Consider the following 25,328-nt stretch of genomic DNA (forward strand, 5'->3'; position numbering starts at 1 on the left):
ATTGCATTTTGTAAGAAAGAGCACAGTCAGCTGAAAGCTTTAATTTACTTCTCTCATTTCAGGAAAGATAACACTTTTGCCTAGAAGTATCAGTGAAATAACACATACCAGCTTTGCTCTTAGTGAAAATGTTTATACAATATACTTCTAGAAACATGTGCTTCTAAAAACAATATAAAAAGTTGTGTTATAATGATGAAATAGATTTTCTCAGCCCTTATGACTTTCTGTGTTATAACATGGTCAATAATGCATTAGAATTAGGTGGAATTAAGATGTGAATGCCACAAAGCACAAACTCTTATTTTGTTGAGCATGATATTTCAACATCATATTATGACTGCAGAATTATTACTAAATTTAAATGTAAACAGAAAGATTTTACACAGGAACATTGAAGAATTAAAGCTTTAGAGGAAAACACTATGTGAAGGAGAACATGGAGGCTTTGCAGCCATAAAGGAATTTAGCTGTGACTTGACTTGTAATTAAGTTTCTCTGTTAATAGGTTGCTGTCCATCGTTTACGTACTGGCATTTTGGCATTTAGAGTTGTCTTAGGGTACAGAAGAACTGATCAGGAAGCTGTCTGGTAATTCCTACCAGCAAACTGAGAAATTGAAAAGAGAGAAGCTCTATGCTTCTTAGGGATACCAGGTAGAGGTACTCCAAAGTCCTCTATAGGAAGATGGACTAGTGCTTGGTGAACCTCTTGCCTCTGCTCCCTTCAGGAAGTACCTTTATCCACTTGGTGGCTGGGGTCAGCAGTGTTTAGGATGTTGGTTGTGCAGGCCCCTCTGCAGAAGCCCAAAGGCAGGCTGGGAGCCAGTTGTGTGGCTTGGGAAATGCATGCAGTGGTCTGGTTTCAGTCAGATTTCAGCAGAGTGTTTGTGCATCAGCATTCCCAAAGCCAATTTAGAAACAAAGGCCCACTGTAATGGAGGTGGAAACAGTGTACTTCTTGGTAGAAGATGATGTTCATAAAGACCAGTCAAAGGGGCTGATGTATGAAATTACCTGTGCCTTCTTCTTTAGATTAACACTGGTTCTGTGAGTGAGATGGGATATCCACATTAGTGGAATAGGGCTCTCTCCTTGCTTCTGGCTCCACTTTGAAGGTGACTCTGATTTACAAAAACATGCAGTGTTTATGTATTGTGGGACTCTGTTACACTGGCTGAGGCATAGGACTGGACTTGATGCCCCTACAGCATTTTAGGAGGCTTGTGAATGCTGCAGTAGCTTACACAGCCAGTGTCTTTACTGGCTTTTTCTAACCAATTTCTTCATCTGTGATATCTGGAAGTCTAGTAAAGATCCTCTAGTTATTCTACACATGTAATCCAATTACAAAATCTGTAAAACCTGGCTCTGCTGATAAATCTGAGGATATTGTATTTCAGTCAATTAACTGTGGAAATCAGACTTGTAAAGTATGTTGAGTGTAGACCTGTATTAACCCTCCACAACTCACTTGAAGATTGCCTTGCAGCAATAGCATGGGTTTTTGTATGCCCATGGTAGTACAGCTTAACATCAGATATTCCTGAGTCAGCAAAAGGGTAAGGAATAAGCAGTCTCCTGACAAGCATGAAGAGGAAGCTGAAAGAGGCAACTTCCCATGGGGTCACTGCCTTACACTTGTGAGAAGGGCCTCCCTTGGAGGTTGCCTAGTGCAGAGGAGCCAGGCATTTCTGAGCTTCCAGGTAAAGTCCCTTATGCATGCTAGTATAACGTCTTACTCATCATTGCTATAAAAACCCTTTTCGCTCATGCTTTATGTCTCTACCATAAGTAAGCAGCAGAAGCAGCCAAGTGGGCACTGTGCTTTCCAGCTATGGCAGCACCCCAGGGGAGAACACGGCTTCCAGAGCTCGCCCCCACAGCTGAGGAGTTACCAGCAGGAGAATTCACCACGGCCCCCTCTCTGAGGTGAACCCACGCAGGATCTCCTCCTAGACATCAAGAGCGAGATGTGTAACATGAGGGGGCACACCAGAGTCCCACAGACCAGGGGTACAGCTGCTCCTGGAACAACACTTTGAGTGCATTACAGCTCGTCCCTCCTCACTCGCCTACTCGTTCAGCAAGGGCTGCCAAGTCACTTAGGGTAACAGTGCTTAAGCATCAAAGAAGCACACAACAGATTGCAAAAATCTACCACTTTTGCTAAAGAACTTTCAGTTTTAAAAAAGAAAAAAAAAGCATTTCAAGCCTTTTACCTTCCCTGGCCCTCAGTTTTGAGATTTGCAAGCACTAGGTATATCACCTGTGAAACACAGATAATGTTTTATTGCACACAATTATAAGGCTTATGGTGTGTCATTAAAGAAAGGTCACTACAATTAATCTGTGGTAAAGACAGAATAATAGTACTCAGCAGTCTAGAATCAGAATAATTGCAGATAAGAAGAAACTGGAGAGGTTCTTTCCATTTTACATAAATGCAGGTATCTTGAAAAGTTGCAAACTTTAGGAATTAAATCTTTTGGGGGGGGTCTATAAGGAATGTGTATAATAAGTGATAATCATAGATGACTATTATGTTTTACAGACTGTATATCTTTAAAATGCCAAGAGGAGTTAAGAGCAAGTTTTGCCAGCCATGAAGCATAATACCACCTCTGTGACACTGTCACCGTCTGTTTTAGACTGCAGGGTGGACAGCACAGTGCTTGGAGGGGCCATGGCTGCAAATGCCTGCCTGAGTACTTCTCTTTGTGATTTGTGATGGCTGATGAAAGGCTTAAGCACCACCAGGAGATTTTGCTGTTTTTCAGGGTTTCCAGCTGCTTGAAAAGTGGGACCAGATGCAGTCTTACAAGCTCTTACTCAGCTGAGGATCCATCTTCTCTGATTCCCCAAACTGTGATAGCTAGCCCAGTGCCAAGCCACACTGAGTGCCTACATTTGATGGGTTTTGATGGGGCAGTAGCCACAGTGAGTCTGCCTGCTCCATGTGGCAAGGCTGTGCTGCAGTTTACAGCCACTCAACAACTGCAGCCAACATCCTTTTGTAAACATGGGGAAGCAAGCTTCACGTGATGCTTAGGCCTTTAGCCCAGTAATTGGAAATGAATGTCACCGTTCAGTGCAGTGCTGCAGAGATACAGACATTAGCCTGAAAATATGTTCTTTTTTTTTTTTATAGTCAGAAGCAAACAATGAGAGAATATGCATGTGTGTCCATTTGGAAGACACTTCTGACCAGTCTCTGTAAAATAACAAGTTGGATTTAATCATTAGGAATTCCATTTTAATGTCTCTACAACAACAAAAAAAAATCATTAAAATGACCTCTCATCCTTACAGTCTATAATTCTTATATTTTAATGGCACTTTGTTTCAATAATTGCTTTCATGCAGAAAATATCACAACACAAATAATACCCTAAACAATACTCTCATTATTGTCTAGGCAGCTCAATGAAAGCTTCAAGAACTCATTAAAATACACTTTTCATGCAATTTGCATTACAATAATGCAGATTAAGTCCCTGAAAAAGTAGACATGATAAAGAAGTCAAATGTATTTCAAGAAATTTGCCCAAACTATTTACCCATTGTTATATGTTAATCACCACCTCATGTTTCATAATCAGAGCTTTAAATCATGAGGAGATTATTTTCTTTTCCTGCAGAAAAGCAATAAAAATTAGAGTGCACTTTCTGAATTTGTGTTAGTATTATTACAATGAAAAACACAGGCGATATTATCACCATTTTTGCAATCTCTAAGACTATTCTAAGTAGTAGCCTTGCTTTCACAGATGGGAAAAGTAGTTTGCCACAGTGGGCAAACTAATGTGTCCTTCAGCTGAAACGTGTCTGTTATTTGGGAATAGCTGTAGTTCTATCACTTCAGTATCTCTTCATGCTGTTGACTGGGTTAAGAGCTGCTTGACTGAACTGAGAAGAGGATCATCTTCTCTTTATTCCTCTCTCTCTCTCAAATGCAAAAATCCAGATGTGCTTATGTACTCTGTCTTACCTCTTTTCTTTCTGCTGGGGGGCTAGAACACTTGCTGGAAACAGTCTTAAGGACATTTCATTGTAGAAAAGGTTTCACCATGTTAGAGTACAAATACAATATAGGTGCTGCATGTAATACAGTATTTCAAAACCAGAATCTATTTTCAAAAGTTGGATGCTCTAGGGAGTTTAGAAACTAAAATAGGATTGCTGCCAGTAAATATTTCAAAATAAGATTTAAATTTTTTATTTTTCAATGAGGGTGTAGAAATCTGGTGTTTTACTGATATGAGCCAATTCATGTTTTATTTTCTAGATAATGTCATGTCCCATTGTGTTGGTATGTTTTGAGTCTTGTTACTTCATATTTAATGGTATTCTTTTAAATGTGCATACAGAGAGTAGGAGGCTTTTACTTCATTTAAATTTAAATACTGTTAACTATGTTTGTTCGGGTTTTCTGAACTTTTTTTTGTCTGAAAGGAAGACTCTTTTTACTGTATTCTTTTCAGGGGAAGGGAGGGAGCTACTAATTCTTTTGGGTATTGAATTAAGTACTTTTCATCATTTTTTCTGATATTTGAAACATTTAAAGCATCTGGATCCTTTTCAGGGCTCTTCAACGTTTGAGGACAGCTATACTAAAAGGAACCCACTGGTTAAAGCAAGCTTGTCAATAACTCTGCTTCTACTCTCCAAGTGTTGCAGGTGGGGAGCTCTTCGACTTCTTAGCTGAGAAAGAATCTCTCACGGAGGAGGAAGCCACAGAATTTCTCAAACAGATACTTAATGGTGTTCAGTATCTCCACTCTCTGCACATTGCCCACTTTGATCTTAAGGTGTGTGGAACAGATAAAAACTTCAACTGTAATCAACATCCATTGAAGTCCTTTGTAATTCTAGCCACAAATCAGTCATCATGAAGATCTTGGCCACAGTTTTGTTTTGCTAGCTTATGTAGACAGGGGGAAGCTCAGCCATTGGAAAGAAGTTACTGAACTGTAAATAGTTCCCGTCTGGGAAATGTTTCTTCAGGGGGAAATGGCACCTTCTGACAAAATTAAACCATTCTGAGAAAACAACCCTGAAATAAAAATGAGGACTGTGATTTTTTTTTCAATGTGAATGGGATCGGGGTGAACTATTCTGACCTAGATGCCTTTTTCAACTGTGGGGTTTTTTAGGTGCTTAATTGAAACTGCACTGAGTTAAGTACAAGGATTTTTGTGGAGCAGGCAGCAGATTTCCACTGATGTCTTTTTCCCTTTTTGGGGCTTTTTTGTTCATTTTCAGAAAAGGTATTAATTGCATCCTTTTGATAACGAAAGCAGAGTTTTTTGTATCTAAATTCAGCAACTGCTTTTAAATGTTTCAATTTCAGCACATTTTCCCCCAGAAGGTGTTATTTTTCAAAGGTAGACAACTAAACATTCCAGAAGTCTTCTGAAGTGGGCAGCTATGTCTGTAAGAGAAAAAGGAGACATGATTCTTTCATTACAACCGAAATGTAGTTCTGAAAGGGGGATGAGGTAGGGAAGGGGATGGATTTCAGTGTAAGCATACCTTTTCCAGTTTCATCCTCATCACCTCAGTAATATATTTGGTCTTTGTATGACAGTCAGCAAGAGAAAAAATTTGTAAAGCTAGAAAGAATTGTATTTCTTAGAGTATGAAATGTGAATTTTTGCCAATCTGTTTGTAATTGAACAAGTCATCCTTGGATACCAAAAATTTGTGCATTAAAGTAGGCAGCAAAGTGTAGACCAAAAAAAATATGGAACGGAAATGCAGAAATTACTTTTGAACATATCAGGTCCTGTGATTGGGGAAAAAAGGTAAAAGAAGGGTAACAATGAAGAGCTGTACTTTATGACTCCAGAAGCCCCTAACACTCTGAACAGGATGGATGTAGCTACAGAACCTCTTCATAGTACACCAGCTTATAGACATAACACAGGACATGGTGACTGAGTTAAAGTCCGACCGATTAAAGTGATACAGTGTAGAGACAGCCCCCTTTGCTGATAATCCTGGCATTTCATCGTCTCTGTTCTGGCTTTGAAGATCTTTGGTGTAAAGTAATGTGAAGTCCATATTTCAAAATTAGCTAGAAAAGACAGGAGTACCTTCTCTTTTTCCTTCCTTTTAAGTATGTTGAGCCTTAAAATCTGGGAGCTGGACCACTCCAGAAGTTTCTCTGGAAGATCCAAAGGCAACAAGATACACCTCCCTGTTTGCTTATGTGGTGTGAAAGAAACATCTTTCAGGGACTAATGTAAACCAAACCCAGTAACTAGTTTATAGGGTTTTGTTTCCTGCAAGCTCCCAGCCGTGCTGGAATGGCTGTAGCACAGGATCTGTGATCTTTACTGGGGGACAGTGTGTTTCACTTAGGGTCAGTCCACATGAAAACTGCAACTGTGGTATCTACAAGAAGTAAAATCTTGGCCTTGTGGAAATCTTAGCGCTTCAACATCAACATGGAATCCTAATTTACTGTAGTTACTTTGGGCATATGTTTGATCATAATAGGAAAAGTCAGGATTTTTCTGCCTAAAATACAATTCAAATGTCTAACAGAGGTAAAAAGAATGTTCAGTGGTGAAGAACACTTGTCCAGTTTGTACCTATATGTAATCTCTCTTCCTCTCCCCCCCTTCCTCCTTCTCAAAGCCTGAAAATATAATGCTGTTGGACAGGAATGTACCAAAGCCTCGAATCAAGATTATTGACTTTGGTTTAGCACACAAAATTGACTTTGGAAATGAATTCAAAAATATCTTCGGAACGCCAGAGTTTGTTGGTGAGAAAACTGTTGTTTCTTCAAACTATTCTTTTTCAGTCTGTGAAACAGTATTTGTGGCTTATCTTGGCTTGGCTGATTTACAGAGTATGAAATTTGTGTGTAATTTGTGACATTTTGAAATTTAAATAAGCAATTTGTAGCATTTGATTTCAAATTAGACTTGCATTAAGGTGTTTTAATCTATCAGCATCTTACCTTATTATCTCTGACATACATGGATTCAGAGTGAGACTTATACCTGTTCTTTGACTAGGTACTTACCTTGCTGCTTTTTCCTTTAGCTCCTGAAATAGTAAATTATGAGCCTCTTGGTCTTGAAGCAGATATGTGGTAAGTTATTGGATCTTACTTGAAATAAATCTCTCATGATTATGCTTATGTTCTAACCTTTTTTTTTTCTCCTCTCTCTCTTTCCATCTATTTTTCTCTCCTCTCCCTCATCCTTTTTTTGTTTGTTTTTCCTTCAATCCAGGAGCATTGGTGTAATAACTTATATTCTGTAAGTACCAAAATCTATGGGTGTTTCTTGCAAATGTTGTTGTTTTTTAATTCTTATTCTATCCTCTGGGGTGTTGGTGGTGTCTGTACAAATCAAACCATTCTGATTGCACATCATGATTCAAGTTGTATGATCTTAAAAGCAGTAGTATAATTATGGAAAGAATTGCTGTTAATCAGCATTGAGCTAGGATGGGAAACTGTTTTCAAATCTGTAGGTGACTTTGCTACAGCTATATCTTAATAGTAGTCTTTGAAATTACAGCAAAGTTTTTTGCCCTGCTACATCACATCTTCCTGAAAGTAGATCTGCATCCTTAAAATGGAAAAGAAAGATGTTCTCTTTCTACTGTTATTTGATCTCAGAGGGCTGAAGCAGCAATGTTACAACATGTACTGAGAGGAATGTTCTGTCTCTCCTGCAGTCTAAGTGGTGCATCTCCATTTCTTGGAGAAACCAAACAGGAAACACTGGCAAATGTGTCTGCTGTGAATTATGAATTTGAAGAAGAATTCTTCAGTAATACCAGTGCCCTAGCTAAAGACTTTATACGAAGGCTTCTAGTCAAAGATCCAAAGTGAGTTGTTATTCTTCTGTGTGGCACTTACATCTCTAGTATTTAAAATTACATGATATTAGGAGATGGTAGTTTAATAAACATAAACCAGTATGTATTTTATTAATATCTGAAACTGTTTTATCTCTTATTCTCTTAAAGGAAGAGAATGACTATTCAAGACAGTTTGCTGCATCCTTGGATCAAGGTTAGCATGCCATTCAATCTCTGTTGTCCTGTTTTTAATCATTCTTCATTTCATGCTTTTCGATTTCCTTAACATGGAATATTTTCATAATTGTTTAATGTAACTTACTGTTTTGGAAGGCTGCCTGTATGAAAGCTAACACATACAGAATATGGGCTTCGTTAATATATGCTCTATGTGAGTTAGCAGTAGGGAAGTAGCCCCTTATGGAAATTAAAGTTATGGTCAGACAGGGAAGCTAATCTTCACAGAGCATTGCACTGATAAACATACAGTCTCTGATTCCAGTCCAATTCACACTAATTTTTCTTCTTCTAATGCCCTTATTTAGACTGGGAAAAAACTAGTAATCTCTCTTCTGTCCTTCCCCTTACACTGAAGAGAGCAGTTGATGCGGTGGTCCACTTCCTTCTTCAGTGTTTCAGTGTTTGGTTTGGATTGAGCTGTTGTGAAGCTGCTAGGTTGAGAAGGAGGAAATGGCACCCATCATTCTTCTTAATGTGTGTAGTGCTACCTGGCAGTTTATTGTTTTAATTCCTATCACATTCCGATTGTGAGTAGTAAACCCATTCAGTGCCATTGATTCCCAGGATGTCGGCATGCACAGTGGGTATTTGATCCCATTTGACTTCCCAGAGAATCAGTTAGCAGAGTATTTACCTGTGCCAAAACTGCTGCAGTTCACAGTACATCATCTGAGGACAGGCATTTCTACACCAAAGTGCCAAACTACAAATTTGACCATGCTTTGCTGACTTTTTGCTGAGGTAATCTGATATAGCTGAAATGTGTGGAACATACTGACATATTTTAAACCACTAAAACAAGGATTGGGCAAGATGGTCTCTCTTGGACCAAGTTCCACACTTGTGCAAAGAGACAAAAACAACCCTATTACTTTGCTTTATAACTTAACTTCCCAGGCATTTGATTCCCCCTCCACTAGTCATATCCTCTTTTCCCCTTTCCCCTTAAACCGCTATCTTTACTTGCATTTCCATGGCAGGGAAGGTTGAAACTAGTTCCCTTCCAACTCAAGCCTTTTCATGATCCCATGATATATATATATATCTCCATAAAAATGACTTCGAGGATGGGATCATAAAATGCAAAATTTCGTGTAGTCCACTAGTCATTGGTGCTTAGTATTAGCCCATGAAAATTTGAAAGGATGAGGGCTTAGAGCTTGCTGCACTGGTAGATGGGATGTGATTTTGTTTGGGGAGGGAATAATTTTTCAGCAGTGTCCAGGTGATTACACTGAGACTGTAACAAAGATTGACTGAATTTAAAATCAGTCAGGAGATCTTCCCAGAAGACAGGATTTATCTTGGAAATCAAATGCCTCTATCAGAGAGGGAGGTAAAGGACAAGGCTGAATGTTCTGATGTTTGAAGGGATTTTTGTTTAAAATGAAAAAGCACATTTTAGTATTGCATTCTTAGGTCTGGATTTCCCTTACAGCATTTTCTTAAGAAATTCCATCTGTATGCCAGACTAGACTCTGAATATTAAAAATATGTGCTTACAATTACTTCATTATTACAGTATGATTGGAGTACTATTATAATGTAAATGGAAGTCATCACTGAGGGACAGAGACTTACATGCAGAAATTATGGAATTTTTTGAAACATCATTATTTTCCCTTTGCTCACAGCCAAAAGACTCTCAGCAAGCACTCAGTAGAAAAGCTTCTGCAGTGAATATGGAGAAATTCAAGAAGTTTGCAGCACGACGAAAATGGAAAGTAAGTCTTTCAATAACACATCAAATGTTGGTGACATACAAATGCAGTAGAATTGACTGTTCCAGGGAAAGGTCAGCACATTTAAGAGTGGAAAAGAAGGAAGAACAAACATGTTCTTCTGACACTGGGAATAAATTAAGTGCTTGAGTATGCTAGTATGGGAGAAGACCTCTTTGTCAGTGATCTGCATCCAATGCTTGTGTGTGAATTGTTTGCTTTGTGCTTCTGCTGGATTATAAATAACAAAAGTTAAGGTTTCAAATTCAATATAAAAAGCAGATGGGGTATTGAAGTCAAACTTCAGTTTGTTTTGCTAAGTCCTTTAAAATCTCTGCGATAGCATCCTATCAGAATTTTCTAATTTTTTTACATATAGCTTTTTTCTTGTTATTTTTATAAAGCAATCAGTGCGCTTAATATCCTTGTGCCAAAGATTATCAAGATCTTTCTTATCCAGAAGTAGCATGAGTGTCGCTAGAAGTGATGATACTCTGGTAAGTGTGTTCTTATATATTTAGAAAGCTTTATCACATGTGAACTTTGCCAGTTTCTAACTAACAGAAATATTAGTCTCTTGAAAATTTGCATAATTAGCTAATCTCATAAGTAAGAAGAAATAGATTTTAGGTTACAAAGGTCAGTTATCCATAGTTTGATCTTTTGCATCTTGAAACCTTGACATTTAACTTACGGTGTTGAGGCTGATACCTGGTGTCAAAAATTCATTTCTTGGTCTTGAAACTTGATTCATGAGTATTTTTTTGCACCGTAACAATTATATGATGAAAAAGTGTCATCCATAACAATTATATGGTGAAAAAATGTCATCTGAATTTTACTCATTATTTACTTCATCATTTTGTAGACTAAAATAATATTCCTTTTTTTTTTTACCAAATATTCAAAATCATCGAGGCCATTTTAAATCCTATGAATGCTAGACAGCAGTGTTTTGTAATTACAAATACTTGTATATCCAAAAGCATTCTTCTTAGCTTACTTACAAGTTTTAATATACACTTCACAAATTCCCTGTGATCAGCAAGGAATGTGTGTTAATATGTTTAGAGCTGGGGAATATCATCTTTTCTGTGCATTAATAGGATCAAACTTAAAAAATTCTGCAAAGCCCTTTTTGGCATACTATCTTCCCCATGTCCCTCCTGTGTGACTCCATGCTCATGTTTCCACTTTTTCTCCTCTTATCTTTTGGCTTCTGTGCTCTTTGTTCTCCTCTTGCTCTCCTTTTCCTACCCAGCACCGCCCCCCAATTCAGCTATCTGTATGCCTTTTAACACTGGATCAGTTTTTCACACCTGTGTTCCAGCAGAAAGGATTATAGCCCAATGTTAGTGTCCTAAAAAATCTGAAACCTCGGGAGAGAGGGAGGTAAGAGCAATCCGAATAATGGGCTCTGTGAATTTCAGCTCTTTGAAATTCTAGTGCAGAGGAGAAAAACAAAGTTACACCTGCAGAGGTATCGAGGCTTATTACTTAGGTTCTAGATTTTTAACTGATCCATTTGAATAGATGACAACTTGGACCAAAGCACCTCTCTTGCAGATGGCACAAAACCTGATATTCAGCTGGTATTCATGCACCACTTGGGTTTTTTAATCGTCATATGTATGCATGGAATAATTTCATTTTGTGCGAGTATTGCTTCTATTGAAATCTATCATCTACTTTTCCTATGAGGAAAAAAAATACACCCAAAAATAATTAAAGAAACCTGTGTGGAGTCCCAGTGATTATCAGGCTTGTGTGTGATGAAGAGGGAAGTATACTTTACCAGAAAACATGTCAGGTGGTTTGGTGTGGGTTTTCAAATAACATGCATACATGCTAGATGAAAGATTACAACTTCAACTTCATGAAAGATTACAACTTGCAGCTGAAGCATTCTTTTACAAAAAAATGTTTCAAAAAATTTAGGTTTTAATTTTTTTTTATGTCTTGGCATCTGTTAGATACAGATTTTTTTCCTAAAGCTAAGAATTTTTCTTCTTTCACATTTAATTGCAAGGATGAGGAAGATTCTTTTGTGATGAAAGCTATTATTCATGCCATCAATGATGACAATGTTCCTGGATTACAGCACCTTCTGGGATCTCTGACAAATTACGATGTCAATCAACCCAACAAGGTATTGTGGGCCTGCTTTGAGGTGTGAGGTGTGTGTGGGGGACTAGCTACCACCCTGTTGAATAGAGCAGTGTGGTTGTAAAATAGAAATGTAACACCCGAAATTAAAAGGCAAGGGAATGGGAAAAAGTTCTGCCTTTTTTCTAGGAGAAATTTTCACATGTTTTATGTTCAGTCTTCTGAAGATTCATTAAAATGGAGCCCAAATGAGCCCAAATTTTTTTGCCTAGGCATTTCAAAAGTGTAACTCAAATCTATGGTCAGGAACTGACCATAGATTTGTGGTGTATCAAATATCTGCCTTCACTCTTGGTGGCACTTGCTGTTTCTTGTGGTCAATGAAGATGTCAGACTACTTAAGACTAACCAGACTGCTAAAACTGACTTTGCAAAGCATTGTTAGAAACAGAAGTTGCAAACTGCAGAAGTGGGATATGTGAACATGTTAGATGGTGGTGTTCACTTTCAGTAATGAAATTGCTTGTCCACTACAGTATTTCAATGCATCAGTAACATCTAGGAAAGTGAAATGGGAGTGCCCATTAAAACAAAAAATACAGTGATTTCTTAAATGGCTCAAGACAAGGTAATACTTTTTTGCATGGTTATAGTGACCTTCATTACAAAGTACTTTCAGAAATATGAAGAACAGTATAGAAGTAAAATGTTCTTTTACTGTGATAGATATTGAACCATTTAAGAAATCATTGGATTCTTTTTGTTTTTATGTGTGGTCCCATTTCACTTTCCTAGATGTTGCCTATGGCTTGTGTCTGAGGTGGTGTGGTGGCTGCAAAGAAATTGCAAGGGGGAATGTTCTTGCCAAACAAGGCTAATAGTAAGAGCTTAACATTGATATTCCTAATTTTAAAAGCATAAATGTGCTGTGTGATATATCATTAATTCATCTCAAAAATATGGAGAATTGCTGTGCAATAATTTTTTTGAAAAAGGGAATAAATTATTTCCATGCACTATTTCCTACAGACTTAATTTGAAGGTGGAAATCTGAAATGCTATTCAATGCATGCCTTCTATTCCACTATTTCCTTAATCCTTCAACAATTAACTATATCATTCTTGCTTGTATTTCATTGTTAGCATGGAACACCTCCACTACTGATTGCTGCTGGCTGTGGAAACATTCAGATGCTCCAGCTGCTTTTAAAGCGTGGATCTCGTATTGATGTTCAAGATAAGGTTGGGGTTCTGCTTTTCAATTGCTCTTTATAAGTTTTTTAGTACAGTTAGCAGGAGACAAGCAGTTCAGACCAAGTGGTATTGGAAATTAAAAACTCTGAGCTGTAGATCCTGTTTTCTGCCTTCCACAGTAAAAAAACCCCAAGTTTTTAGCAATGTCATTTGTTACTAATACATATCCTCTGATTTTCATCACTTTATTAGCTGAAATAATTTGAATGATACTAATCTTACAATGTAGTTCATGCTTACAAAACCACCTCAATTAGTTCAAATTAGTGATTTCCCTAAAACACAATGGTGAACTTTATTTAATATAGAATGATAATTTAATATTTTAGCCATGGGGAATATAGCAATTAAAATTCATATTTGATGGAGGATACAATAAGCTTTTTTCCCCAGTGTGCTGTAACAATTCATTTAAAGCAAGCTTGAAGAACTGTTTGCCTCTCCATCTGATAGATGGTAAAGCAAGCAGAAGAAAGGTTTTTATCTCATGACTGTTCTTTAGAAAGAACTCCCTAACAGGGGAGAAGACGATTATCCTTGCAAACAGTTAGTAATCCTGTTAATCATCCTTGCATAGAGAGGTTTTTGTTGTCACTGTTGGTATGTAGTGTTGTTGAATCAATTTGAAATTTTTTTAAAAGTGAATGTGTTCAAATAAACTTGAATAGCTTTTCAGTGTGTCTGTGTACACCTAAGTGCACATGTACCTCAGCTGAAAACCTAGAATTAGGATTTTAACTTGATTTATAACATCTGAAATGAACCTTTTTTGATAGGCTGGATCTAATGCAATCTATTGGGCTTCTCGACATGGACATGTAGAAACACTGAAATTTCTCAATGATAATGAATGTCCGCTGGATATTAAGGATAAGGTAAGAAAATAACTCCTTTTTTACACAGAGGGCCTTTTCAAAGGGAGAGATCTTTCAATTGAAATGGTTTTCAGCTGTGCCATAATTCCAAGAATTTAACTGGCTCTTTTAGTGTGGTTTTCTAAGTTGACTTATAGGGCCGTGATAACCGAGCTTTAAAGTAGCTGGATGTACTGATTATTTTTATGACAAATGTTAGCCAAGTGTGCATGTTAAATGTGGTGACTACATGGTGGGTAGGTGGGGAAGTACAAACCTAAATTAATTTTCACTTGAAGACTTGATTTCTCATTGGAACTCAGAGTGAAATCGTGATTTGGTTTTTCATTCCTTTTGATTGAAAATCACTTTTGTCTGACAAGTAAATTTGACTGTTATTAAGTTGAGTATGAGGAAGCCTAACAATTTATAGCTGATGAGCACTTACCTTGTCTTTGGCAGTGTTTTTTGAGCAACATATGCCCTAGAAACTAGTTGCTGTTAAATCTTTATACCATAGCAATGATTTTATATTAGCCAGAGCTCCAGTACAGAAGAAATTATACTCATGAAACACAGTTTACTTTGTTGAGGGAACTAATGCAAGGCAAGGTACATTAGGAAAATTGTTGTATGACTCCTGATAAGGCTACTACGAAAGAGGTTACTCTCTTAATAAAAATACAGTTTCTGTTTTATATAATTTCATAAAAGAAAGTGTTGCAAATAGTTAGACATAATGACCAAAATGCACCAGGGTATACAAATGTGTTAGGCCAGCTCCTTACCTTGAATAAACAGGGGAGGGGGGAGCATATGGAAATATTATGAATAGAAATGGGACATCTGTTTCAACACAATTGCACACACAGCTTCCTCCTCATATTGCTCAGAAATCCCATCATGTCTGTGATCTGGAACAAATAAAGTGGAAAAATAAGTTCTGGGAAAAGAAAGCCTTGAAGAAATAACATTCCTGCCAGGTGGTGCTGTGTCTGTCACGTACAACCAGCTAGTAAGCTCTGCTGATGGAGCTGTGTGGCTGGGCAAGGGAGAGGGAGGAGCATCCTGTGCAGGATTCAGGGCATTCAGGCTGCACAGGGTGTGCAGGCAGTGTGAATCATGGTGTGACACAGGGAATTACACTGCCATGTTCTCTTGTAATTGCAGTCCGGGGAGACCGCACTCCATGTGGCAGCTCGGTATGGGCATGTGGATGTGGTTCAGTTTCTCTGTAGCATTGGATCCAATCCAAACTTTCAAGACAAGGTGAGTCATGAACACTGTCTGCATTTTTTTCAACAAATAAGGCTTTATATAAGTGGTCAAATTTCAAGTCTCACGTTTAGCCTCTGGCATGTTTGCAAACCCAAATTATGGAGGTTTTGGTAGCTCTTAATAAATAGATAAAGATTATGTGAAAAATGAGAGAACCAACAAGTGCTATAAAACACAGGTTCTCTCAAAAATGAAAGCTTCACAGAGAAACAACTCTGTGAACTCTTTGAGTTCAGCTAAAGATTTTTATTAATTTTTGCCTTGAATTCTGCTTGGTTTTAGCAGTCATAGGATTTTTCTACAGTGTCAAGGACTCATTTTTGAAAATGAGAGGAGGGTCTCTTTAGAGGTCTGAACTCTTGCAAGAAAACAAGGGAGAAAAGGCATAACAGAAAAAGAAAATCCATTTGACCCAGATTTGACTCTGTGTGTGTGAATTCCACAAGCCTCCCCAAGTGCTGCATCCTCTAGGACTTCTTTTCATTGTTTAAGGAGCCCTAGGCTGAGGGAGGACAGAAAATGGTCTTTGTCTGTTTCTTCACACTCAGATTTTTACAGAAACCTTGAATACAGTCCAAGTCCTCTGCTATTATCATCCTCAATTGTCTCTTTTTTGATATTTGCCAGGTACAGAAAGGCTAACCCATTTCTTAGAATTTGATAGAGCTTTTAGTGGATTTTAATTCTCCGTGCTTTTTCAGTAGGCTGCTTTCAGTATATTTTTGTCAAACATTTGAGGTTTTTAATGGTGTTCCATGTAACTGCTCTGATGTACAATGAATTGAAGTTGAATGTTTTGAAGTTTCCTGGGTTCAAGCAAAAAGCAAATTAGTGCTTCTGTCAGCACTGGACTCCAAATGCAGACAGTTTCAAAGGCATGTTGTGATGTGTTCTCTAAAGGACTTGGGTTTTTAAGTATCTTCACTCCTAGAACATTGGGATGTGCTTTCTCAACATGATAAACAGAGTGACCTGCCTCAGACTGCGGGTCTTGTGGGATTTGCATCTTCGTTCTGATCAATCTGTTGTAGACACTGGATTAGTCACAGCACACAGGATGTAGAAGTTGTTTGTGAACAAGGGTGTGTTTACAAGTGAGAGAACCAAGATAGTTAGCCTCAGGAGCAAGGATAGATTTAAACCAGTATTGCTGACAAGGTACCATGATCACTTGTATGTCAGCTGAAGTTATTCTTGGTTTTAGAATGTCAGCATTAGAAATTACAATATCTTTTCACAGGACTTACTTAGTAGACTGTCTTTTCTTTTTCATACTATCTTTTTGTATTTTTAAGCTGGGGAGTTGTTCTTCCTGAAGTTTGGTTCAGTACTGTTTTTTGATTTTCGCTGTTGATAGGAAGAAGAAACCCCACTGCACTGCGCTGCTTGGCATGGCTACTACTCTGTGGCCAAAGCACTCTGTGAAGCAGGGTGCAATGTGAACATTAAAAACAAAGAAGGGGAGACCCCACTCCTGACAGCATCTGCTAGGGGTTACCATGATATTGTGGAGTGCTTGGCAGAACACAGGGCTGACCTTCATGCAACAGACAAGGTCAGTTATGTCTGGAGATCACAGGGCTGTGTCTCTCAATTGTTTCATTTGAGTGCTGCAAGTCAGCATTGTTTCCACTATGTGAATTTTCATAGCAGTTCACACAGGGCCTGTTGATGGCTGAAGTAGTCTTTAGGGTTGTCCAGTGATCATTATTATTCCATGGTTGGGTTTTTGCTGATATATCATCTCCTTATCATTTATCACTTCATGAGTAACACTCTTTGAAAAATTACAGGAACATTAGGTTCTGTAATTGGCAACAAACTGTTAACTTCAGAGAAAAAGATGGATTTGCTGTTGGCCTTTGATTACTATGGGTTGGATAAATCATATCCATTTCCAATAAGAACTATTTAAAAATTTGACTGTATTTGTTTCAGAATCAATTTTTGTCTTTCATGATGTAATCCAAATAAATAAATTTGGAATTTATTTGCTTGTATTTTTGGTATGGCTGGCCTTTTAAGTACCTTTATTAGTAATGTTAATTAAATAGTTATTAAAGCAAGTTCAGCAGAAAATTTCTAAAGCTTCTAAAATAATTAAATTGTTTCTTCTGGTCTCTTTAAGTGGTTCCACATAGAGAAAGCTCTGTCTTTAAAGTTACTGATCAGAAGGCAGATTGCATGACTTTTGCATCACTAATTTCTCTCTAGTAAACACTGGAGTTTACAATATTCAGCTAGTTGTTACTATTGATCACTCTCCTCCCTCCAAGGAAAGCTGTTAGAAGAAAATGTGCATTTGTATTTCATCCATTCCACTGCAAAGACCAGTGGCCTAACAGAAATTTGCTTTCATCTCATGGCTTATTTATTCAGACAGATATGGTGCATCTCCCTGCCTCCACCTTCAAATTAAAAACCACTGTGATTCTTAAGGCAAGGAAATGCACCCTTTTACTTGAGATGGTTGTGAACTTTACTAAATGTTTTGATTTTTAGTATTATTAGATCTCACTTACTTGCTGTCTCTTTATTTCAGGATGGTCATATAGCCCTGCATCTTGCTGTAAGACGATGCCAAATAGAAGTAGTTAAAACTCTCATTAGTCAAGGATGTTTTGTAGATTTCCAAGACAGACATGGCAACACTCCCTTACATGTGGCCTGCAAAGATGGGAATGTGCCTATTGTGACGGCACTCTGTGAAGCAAATTGTAGTTTGGATGTCACTAATAAGGTAAATGGAATATGGATGCTGAACTACATTGTTTATTAGCTCACCTGTTGAATTAGACGACCTTTTCAAGTTCTCTGATATGAAAAAGTCTTTTCCTAGATTTTTCTGTCTCTGAAAGTGGCCAAATGCAAAGTATTAAATGACTCACCTCACAAATTTACCAAAATCCATTTCAGTTGAAGAGATCATTAAACATCAATAAAGAAAAAACCCAGGTGAATTATTATTGTTTTGCCAACCTTTTTCCTTAGCCATTTAGCTTTGCGTTATGCAGATTACATCTAGTGCAAAAGAACAGACAAAATGCATTGCAGCTGGCTTTGATTTCATATGTAACTCTGAGTTATACACAGAATTGAAGACTGGTATGTTTTCTGCTACAATGTTGTAACTCTAAAAATGGTGATTGCAATGGTTATTGGTAGATTAATGCCAGCTAAAAATGCAAACAATCTGTAGTTGGTTCCAGATAAAATATTTCATTACATGTCCCTTAATTTCAAGTCCCTAGTGCCTTTTATGTTGCTTCTGTTGTGCTCATGCTGCAGTGTATGGGATGACTAAACATAATGCTTTGCAGTTTTATATTATGTCTTTTATCCTGGAGGTCTTTAAGGGAAAAGTGAGCTGTTTCAGGAAACTTTCTTTATATAGTTTGAATCGGTCAAAGTCAGCCACTGAACTCTGCTGACAGGCTGTGATGCTTATAGCTTGATATTTAGCTCTGAATGTCTTTCTCTGCCCTATTTAAATTTTATATGTGCTACAAAGTTTAAAAGTTACTTATAGGAATCTTAATGTTGCTATCTGCAATTTCTTTGATTCAGGTAGTTTAGCTTCTTTGTGTTTTTTCCTAGTTAACGCTTCTATTTATTACCAGAGCACTTATATTGTATTGACCAGATAAAAGCCAAAGAAAATTATTGGGTTTTTTGAGGACTGTCCATGCAATCACTTCTGGTTTCAACAATTAAACTCATCAGCTGTCTAATGAAAAAAGTTAAAACAATGAGCTCCCCTTCTCAGCTCAAATCTGATTTACTAGGCAATTAAATCCAGATTCACAGATAAGAGCACATTTTAGAGAAGTTGTGTTAATGGACCACGAGGCTGTTGTCCTGTTTGCTAATGGAGAGTGCTGAGCTGGGATCACCCCTGACATACTGTGGAAAAAATAATTAGCCCAAAAATGTTTAGTGGCTGTGAGATCATGGCTACAGAAGCTGTGGTTATAGTTATTCTGCTGTTATTCTTTTAAGAGTAATGTATTCTGGACAGATTTTTAAAGTGCCCTTTATTTGAAATGGGGAGGTTGAGTGTTATTAAATAGAGAATATTAATTTCTACTTCCCCTCTTCAGGAGCAAACCCTGTATTAACAGGGCATTAACAGAATGAACTTCTGTCCTTCGTCCAAACATTTGGCTTTGTCCTACATGTATGTAATACTGATTGAAGGCACTGTTTGTTTCTTTCAGAGATTCAGTACAGCAGACCATCACATGCCTTTAGAATCATAGAATCATAGAAGCATTTAGGCTGAAAAATAACTGTTAAATCAGAGTCTAACCATTAACCCAGCACTGCCAACCCAACCACTAAACTATGTCCCTAAGTCCCCACATCCATATTACTTAAATACCTCTGGGAATGGTGACTCCACCACTTCCCTGAGCAGCCCATTCTGGTGCTTGACGACCCTTATAGTGAAGAAATTTTTCCTGATAGCCAATCTAAATATCCTCTGGCACAACTTGAGGCTATTTCCTGTACTGCTGTCACTTGTTTCGTAGCACAAGAAAACCAACACCCACCTCACTACGCCCTGCTTTTAGGCTGTTGTAGAGAGCGACAAGGCCTCCCTCGAGCATCCTTTTCTCAAGGCTAAACAATGCCATCTACATCAGCAGCTCCTCACAGGACTTATGCTCCAGACCTTTCACCAGCTTCATTCCCCTTTTCCAGCCATGGCCCAGTGGTCTCAATGTCCTTCTTGTCATGAGGAGCCAAAAACTGAGTACAGGATTTGGGGTGTGGCCGGCCCAGTGCCGAACACAGGGGGACAATCACTGCTATGGTCTCACAGGACACACTGTAAAGGATGCTACTTGAGTTGAGGTGTAGGGTCTGGAGGAACCTGAGCATATTTTCAGATAGCAGTGGTCAGAAAGCTGGCTTTGCTCTCCAATACTTCTTTCAGTAAATGTTATGAGTTTGTTGCTGACTGTAGACAGGAAGAACAGTATTGAAAGCATAAAAATCCAAAGAAATAGTAGGCTACCAGCAGAGAATAAATGATTGTTTTTGTAACAGTAGCTCCGGACATGCAAAACCAGAAGTGGGTGTCATGAGGACCTGTTGCCAGTGAAGAGATTCATGGAAAAAAGAAAAAATTGGATAAGCAATACTTTACAGCACTTTCCCTCTTCACTGAAAAAAATATATTATTTCATGCTGACTTCTTTCATTCATTCCTTTTACTTCTTTGGGTGAAAGGGGGAGATATTTAATCTTCAGTAGCTCTTGGGTTGAAGTAGAACCCAGAGTTTTGAAGGTTATGAAATTAGTGTTTAGTGGCTCATATTTAATTAAGCAAAAGGGCAATTAAATTTTCTGGAATTAAAAGACATTATCAAATATAGCCAAAAAAACCTCTAAAGGATTACTCCACAGTTGTGAGGGATTTAGCTAGAAAATTGTTTCCCCATTTTTTAAATAGTCATCCAGCCTTTGTTTTTAATTGCACTTTTGGCAGTTGTGCTTAGGCTGCAATCACAAGTACTTTTTCTTGCAGTTTTTGCAAAACCCGTCCTGTGTATCAGTATGTATAATTGTATAATATGCCTGATTATTGCACATAAAATTTGAAGTGAAGTTCTTTGACTAATGTAGTGACACTTCTTTCCTCATGTTAGTATGGAAGAACACCTTTACACCTGGCAGCAAACAATGGCATTCTTGATGTTGTCCGGTTCCTTTGCCTGACCGGTGCCAATGTAGAAGCATTAACCTCTGTAAGTATTGAGAGATGCTGTTCTTCTTTTATGCATGACAGTTGAAAGAGAACTCATGAAAGAGACAGGTGTAGGAAAAGGACATTGAAATTTTTTTAAAAAGGCCTGTTGTATGTTATTCAACATGAATTTTCTTCTATCTTTGGGAATTGTTCTATCTCTTGTCTACTTGTTCCCTTCTTGCAACTGAATTTGGAACAGTACAGTTCCAACTGTATTAGTTGAACTAGATTATGGTGCAGTACAGCTACCACTTTGTCCTCCCCTAATAATTTCTTCATCTAAGAATTACTTGTATCATTGTGTTTTCTATAAGTTTTGAGTCACTTTCTATGAGTTTTGAGTACACTTAAGATGTATGCCATTTCACATTTGAGAAACATACAAATGCATTGTATGTATCTTAAATATTTTTCTTGCTTTAAGGGGGTTGCAAAGTTCTAGTTTTATGGTGGGAGATGTGTGGTTGCATGGATGAGGGAACTAGTGTGAGAGTATCCTTGTAAACGAAATCATTCATGTCAGATCAGCCAGCACCACTGCTTCCCATTTGTAACACAGAGGGCATTTGTCATTCTCAGTAGGGTGAGAAACATTCTCCTAATGATATATCCACGGCAGGAATGAAGTGTCCTTTGTCATATGCATGATAAATTATAGACATCATGCACACCACTACGTGTGTTTTGCACAAACTAATCATGTTTTGTACTCAGATGCAGCGGATCATTTTACATTGCTACTCACTGTAACCAGTGTACTCTGCTTAGAAATAACTACTGTTCCATATGAGAAATACATGTTGTCATTAGATTTTAGTTGAGTCCACATTTTTCAGAGTTCTTTTCCTAACAAATTTCTCCTGAGATGGCCAAAATGAAGGGGGAAAAAAAGAAAACTTCTATATCATTTGCTATACCATTTGGTAGAAAATACTAATTTTTGTGGTTTTTTCCTCTAGATTTAGCACTGCAGTTTTTTCTTTTAAGCACAGATCTTATGTAGGAGGAGAATGCCAATAAACCTGGAATTGTGGCTTAACCAAGTTTAGGACATAATAATTACTTTTTGATAACTATTGGATTGTATATTGCCATGTCCCCTGTTAATAATAGTGAAATGTGCATGCAGTGGACTTGGTAGGATGCTCTACAGATTTCCTTTGTCATCTGTTTTTGTCTTTTTTGGTTGTTTGTTTGTTACATCCCATTGTGTATATGTATTTGCACTACTACCTAGTGTAGAGATGAGACAAAAATTAAAGGGTGATGGGGGAATTCTTAAACTGTCACACTTCATTTATGTCATGAGAGCTGTGTTGGTATAATCGCCTGTGTGGACACTGTCCTTCCATGGTAAAAGTACATTTTGTCTCTTCGGTTTAGGTTAGTTTGAAGGACATAACAAAATAAATAGTGCTGATACTAAATCTATCAGGAGCAGTACACTGAATATATGTAACCATCCATTATTCCAGCAGCATGGTGGCAGAGAAAAGGAAAAAGGAAGAGACGACTAAAGGAGCTTGCATGTTGTAATTTTAATATTTCAGTTTTGCATTGGTTTGCTAGAAGGCTGTTAAACTGTTCTGAAAAGTTTATTAACAGCTCTTTCTGAGCCAGTGCAGTAGAATTAATGGCCTTTTTTTTTTTCTCTCAGTATGCTGTTCCTGAGGAGCTAAATTTTCCAACACCATTAAGTAACTGGGCTGTATTATTAATTCCTTGCCTTCTTCCTGGGTTAAAGCCCATTTTGGAACTAGTCTATTTTTTATTTGATTTCATGGATGGTATTAAGTGACCTTAGAAAATCTCCCCCTCCTGGAGTATACAACAATTTCAAATGTTTGAAAATTGCCCCAAAACATCTGTTGTGCTCATATGTTAACTGGCACCGTGTTGTTGGATTCTCCTCATGGAAGTTTCTAAACCAACTTCGAAATTGTCAATGATTAAAAGTTTTGGATACAGATGCTTGCAAATGTGATTTGAACTCAGGATCAGCTCTTTCAGGCTGTCTGATTTGCAATATAGGAAGCCAGTCAGCAATTGTAATGAAATTTACTAGTAGGCACAAAATACACTTTCATGGGTCCTGTAACCAAGCCCTTTTTATATGTCAGTTTTTCTTACCTATTGCTACACCATTGTGTAGAAACTCTGTACTTTTCAGGAAAGCTTGAATAGGAAAATAACTTGCTATTTTACTTGTGGATGTATTTTCTAATTCTCTTATCTGAGATAGTGAAATAAGCAAAGTACCCCTAAATTACCTCTTACCAAAATTTAAAACAATAGAATAGCATAAAATAGCTGTAAGAATCAAAGTAGTGGGCAATTTTTCTTTTAGTCTTTTTAATATTAAACTGCTGATCTGTGAAACATAGGTAACTAAATGGCAAGACCAGAATACTGAAGGCAGCTTTGCTTCTCCTTTGAGACTTGCTGATGCAATTTAAACTGCATCCCTTACAAGTTTTCTTGCTTTCTGGAATCCTCCAATGGCTGATATGCCACTGTCAGTCTTTATTCATTGGTAAACAAATATTCACCTGCTATTCATGTGAGTCAATATGCTGATGTGTCCCTTCTTTGTGACCTTTTAAATCTATTCAGTGGGCAATATCTAGAAATCACTATAATTCTCTAATTGCTGAGAAGAGAGATGGAATTCGGGGGGAGGAGTGTTGACTTTGCTCTCAGATTCTGAATTCAAAGTATCTTGTTACAGTAGCATCCAGATGCCCATTTGTAAAAGAAAATGAAGGAGGAACTGCTGCTAATAATTTGTGTTTTAACAGGATGGGAAGACAGCAGAAGATCTTGCCAGAGCAGAGCAGCATGAACATGTAGCCGGTCTGCTTGCAAGACTTAAAAAGGTTGGGAATACATGAATTTTAAGTCAGGTTTTCATCAAAGCTGTTCTAAAAGCTGTTGCAAAATTCCTTGCTGCAATGCTGTATTTTTTCTTTTTCCTTTTTATATTTTTAATTTGAAATTATGCCCTCAATTAAAGCAAATATGTACATACTCAAGCAGCTGACTGAGCAAGTATGCACCACTGATTTATATCTATCAGTGTCTGACAGTGCCTGGCAAAGCATCTAAGGTATTTAGTAGAAAATAAGCTATTAAGATTATCACATCCCCCAGGATGACTTATCTCCTTGCCATCACCATTTCACTTAGATAAAGGTTATGAAGAATGGGAGGTTTGTGTCCCTTACAAAAATACCAATACCATGTGAAAGAGTTGCATAAGTTCTCAATGTCATCTTTTAATTCTTCAGTTTCTGAATATCCAAATGTCTTGCTAACTAGAACAAAAAGATGATCTGGGCTTGTTGTAAGGCAGCATGTCTGACACATCTGATACACATTGATTAGTCAGATAGGCAGCATCACTCATGCTGGGAAGGTTCCAGAGCCTACTTGCCTGGAGATTGCAGGCAAGAGCCAGGCCAATTAAAATAATCCTGTTATAATTACAAAGATGAGTCTGTGATTGGAGAAACTGAAATAAATTACCATTTCTATTGCTAATAGAAGATGGTACACATAATGTATTGCCAAGGTAGAAGTAGAATCATGTCCTTTAGGCCTGCCAGCAAATCTATACTTCCTAGGAATATAAACTATATGTGTGTGAAGATGTAAGAAAGTGCAAAGTTCAGACTTCCTTTGCAACAACAGCTTTGGTAAAGTTGTCATAATAGGCTCCATTTTGCATTGTTACATCCCCACACCAAACTCTTATTTGTGTCTGCTTGCAGGCAGATAAATTAATGATTTATTCATAATGTAAATATGCAAATAATACAAATTGATCTAGAACAAAGGAAGAAGGTCAGCTAGATCTCGTTTGAAAGAAATATTAGTCAACTGTAACCCTCTTCTTGATTGTGGAACATAACATCACTGAAGGCCTGTCTCTATATATGGGGAAAATTACTAACTTACTAAAGAAATGTGTGCTGGTGAGGAAGGAACAAACTTGCATGCACTACTGTTTCTGTCCAATTTCTCAGCTCAGTTGCTGCATGCTTATCATTACGGGGGGCTCATCCTACATCTAAATTAGGTGCAAATGCAGAACAACAGAGCCTCTCTCTCAGCTCCAAATGGGGGAATGAAGAAAGGAAAGATTAATCTAGTTCCTTTGCCCTCACACTTTCCTGCTTCCTCCCTGTTTCCTTGAAATTCACCCAAACATCAGAAGCACTGAAAAAGTTGATGTAAAGAAAAGAAGAAATGCACATTGAGTTGTTGGATGGTTCAGGTGATAGCTGTCACAGCA

The 25,328-nt window shown here is 37.6% G+C and overlaps 1 protein-coding gene across 1 annotated transcript in view; it reads left to right on the forward strand.

Annotated features, from left to right (window-relative positions):
* Nucleotides 1–25,328, forward strand: part of DAPK1 (death associated protein kinase 1) — an 83,827-nt gene that overhangs the window by 45,153 nt on the left and 13,346 nt on the right. Inside the window, exons 4-19 of the mRNA XM_036402936.2 lie at nucleotides 4,672–4,810; nucleotides 6,645–6,774; nucleotides 7,059–7,107; nucleotides 7,250–7,276; nucleotides 7,701–7,853; nucleotides 7,995–8,040; nucleotides 9,701–9,790; nucleotides 10,192–10,284; nucleotides 11,817–11,936; nucleotides 13,037–13,135; nucleotides 13,924–14,022; nucleotides 15,172–15,270; nucleotides 16,637–16,834; nucleotides 17,822–18,019; nucleotides 20,934–21,032; nucleotides 23,833–23,910. Coding sequence (XP_036258829.1) covers nucleotides 4,672–4,810; nucleotides 6,645–6,774; nucleotides 7,059–7,107; nucleotides 7,250–7,276; nucleotides 7,701–7,853; nucleotides 7,995–8,040; nucleotides 9,701–9,790; nucleotides 10,192–10,284; nucleotides 11,817–11,936; nucleotides 13,037–13,135; nucleotides 13,924–14,022; nucleotides 15,172–15,270; nucleotides 16,637–16,834; nucleotides 17,822–18,019; nucleotides 20,934–21,032; nucleotides 23,833–23,910 — 1,717 coding nt within the window. The remainder of the gene's footprint in view (nucleotides 1–4,671; nucleotides 4,811–6,644; nucleotides 6,775–7,058; nucleotides 7,108–7,249; nucleotides 7,277–7,700; nucleotides 7,854–7,994; nucleotides 8,041–9,700; nucleotides 9,791–10,191; nucleotides 10,285–11,816; nucleotides 11,937–13,036; nucleotides 13,136–13,923; nucleotides 14,023–15,171; nucleotides 15,271–16,636; nucleotides 16,835–17,821; nucleotides 18,020–20,933; nucleotides 21,033–23,832; nucleotides 23,911–25,328) is intronic.

Source organism: Molothrus ater, chromosome Z, assembly GCF_012460135.2.
Source record: "Molothrus ater isolate BHLD 08-10-18 breed brown headed cowbird chromosome Z, BPBGC_Mater_1.1, whole genome shotgun sequence".
Taxonomy (NCBI): Eukaryota; Metazoa; Chordata; class Aves; order Passeriformes; family Icteridae; genus Molothrus; species Molothrus ater.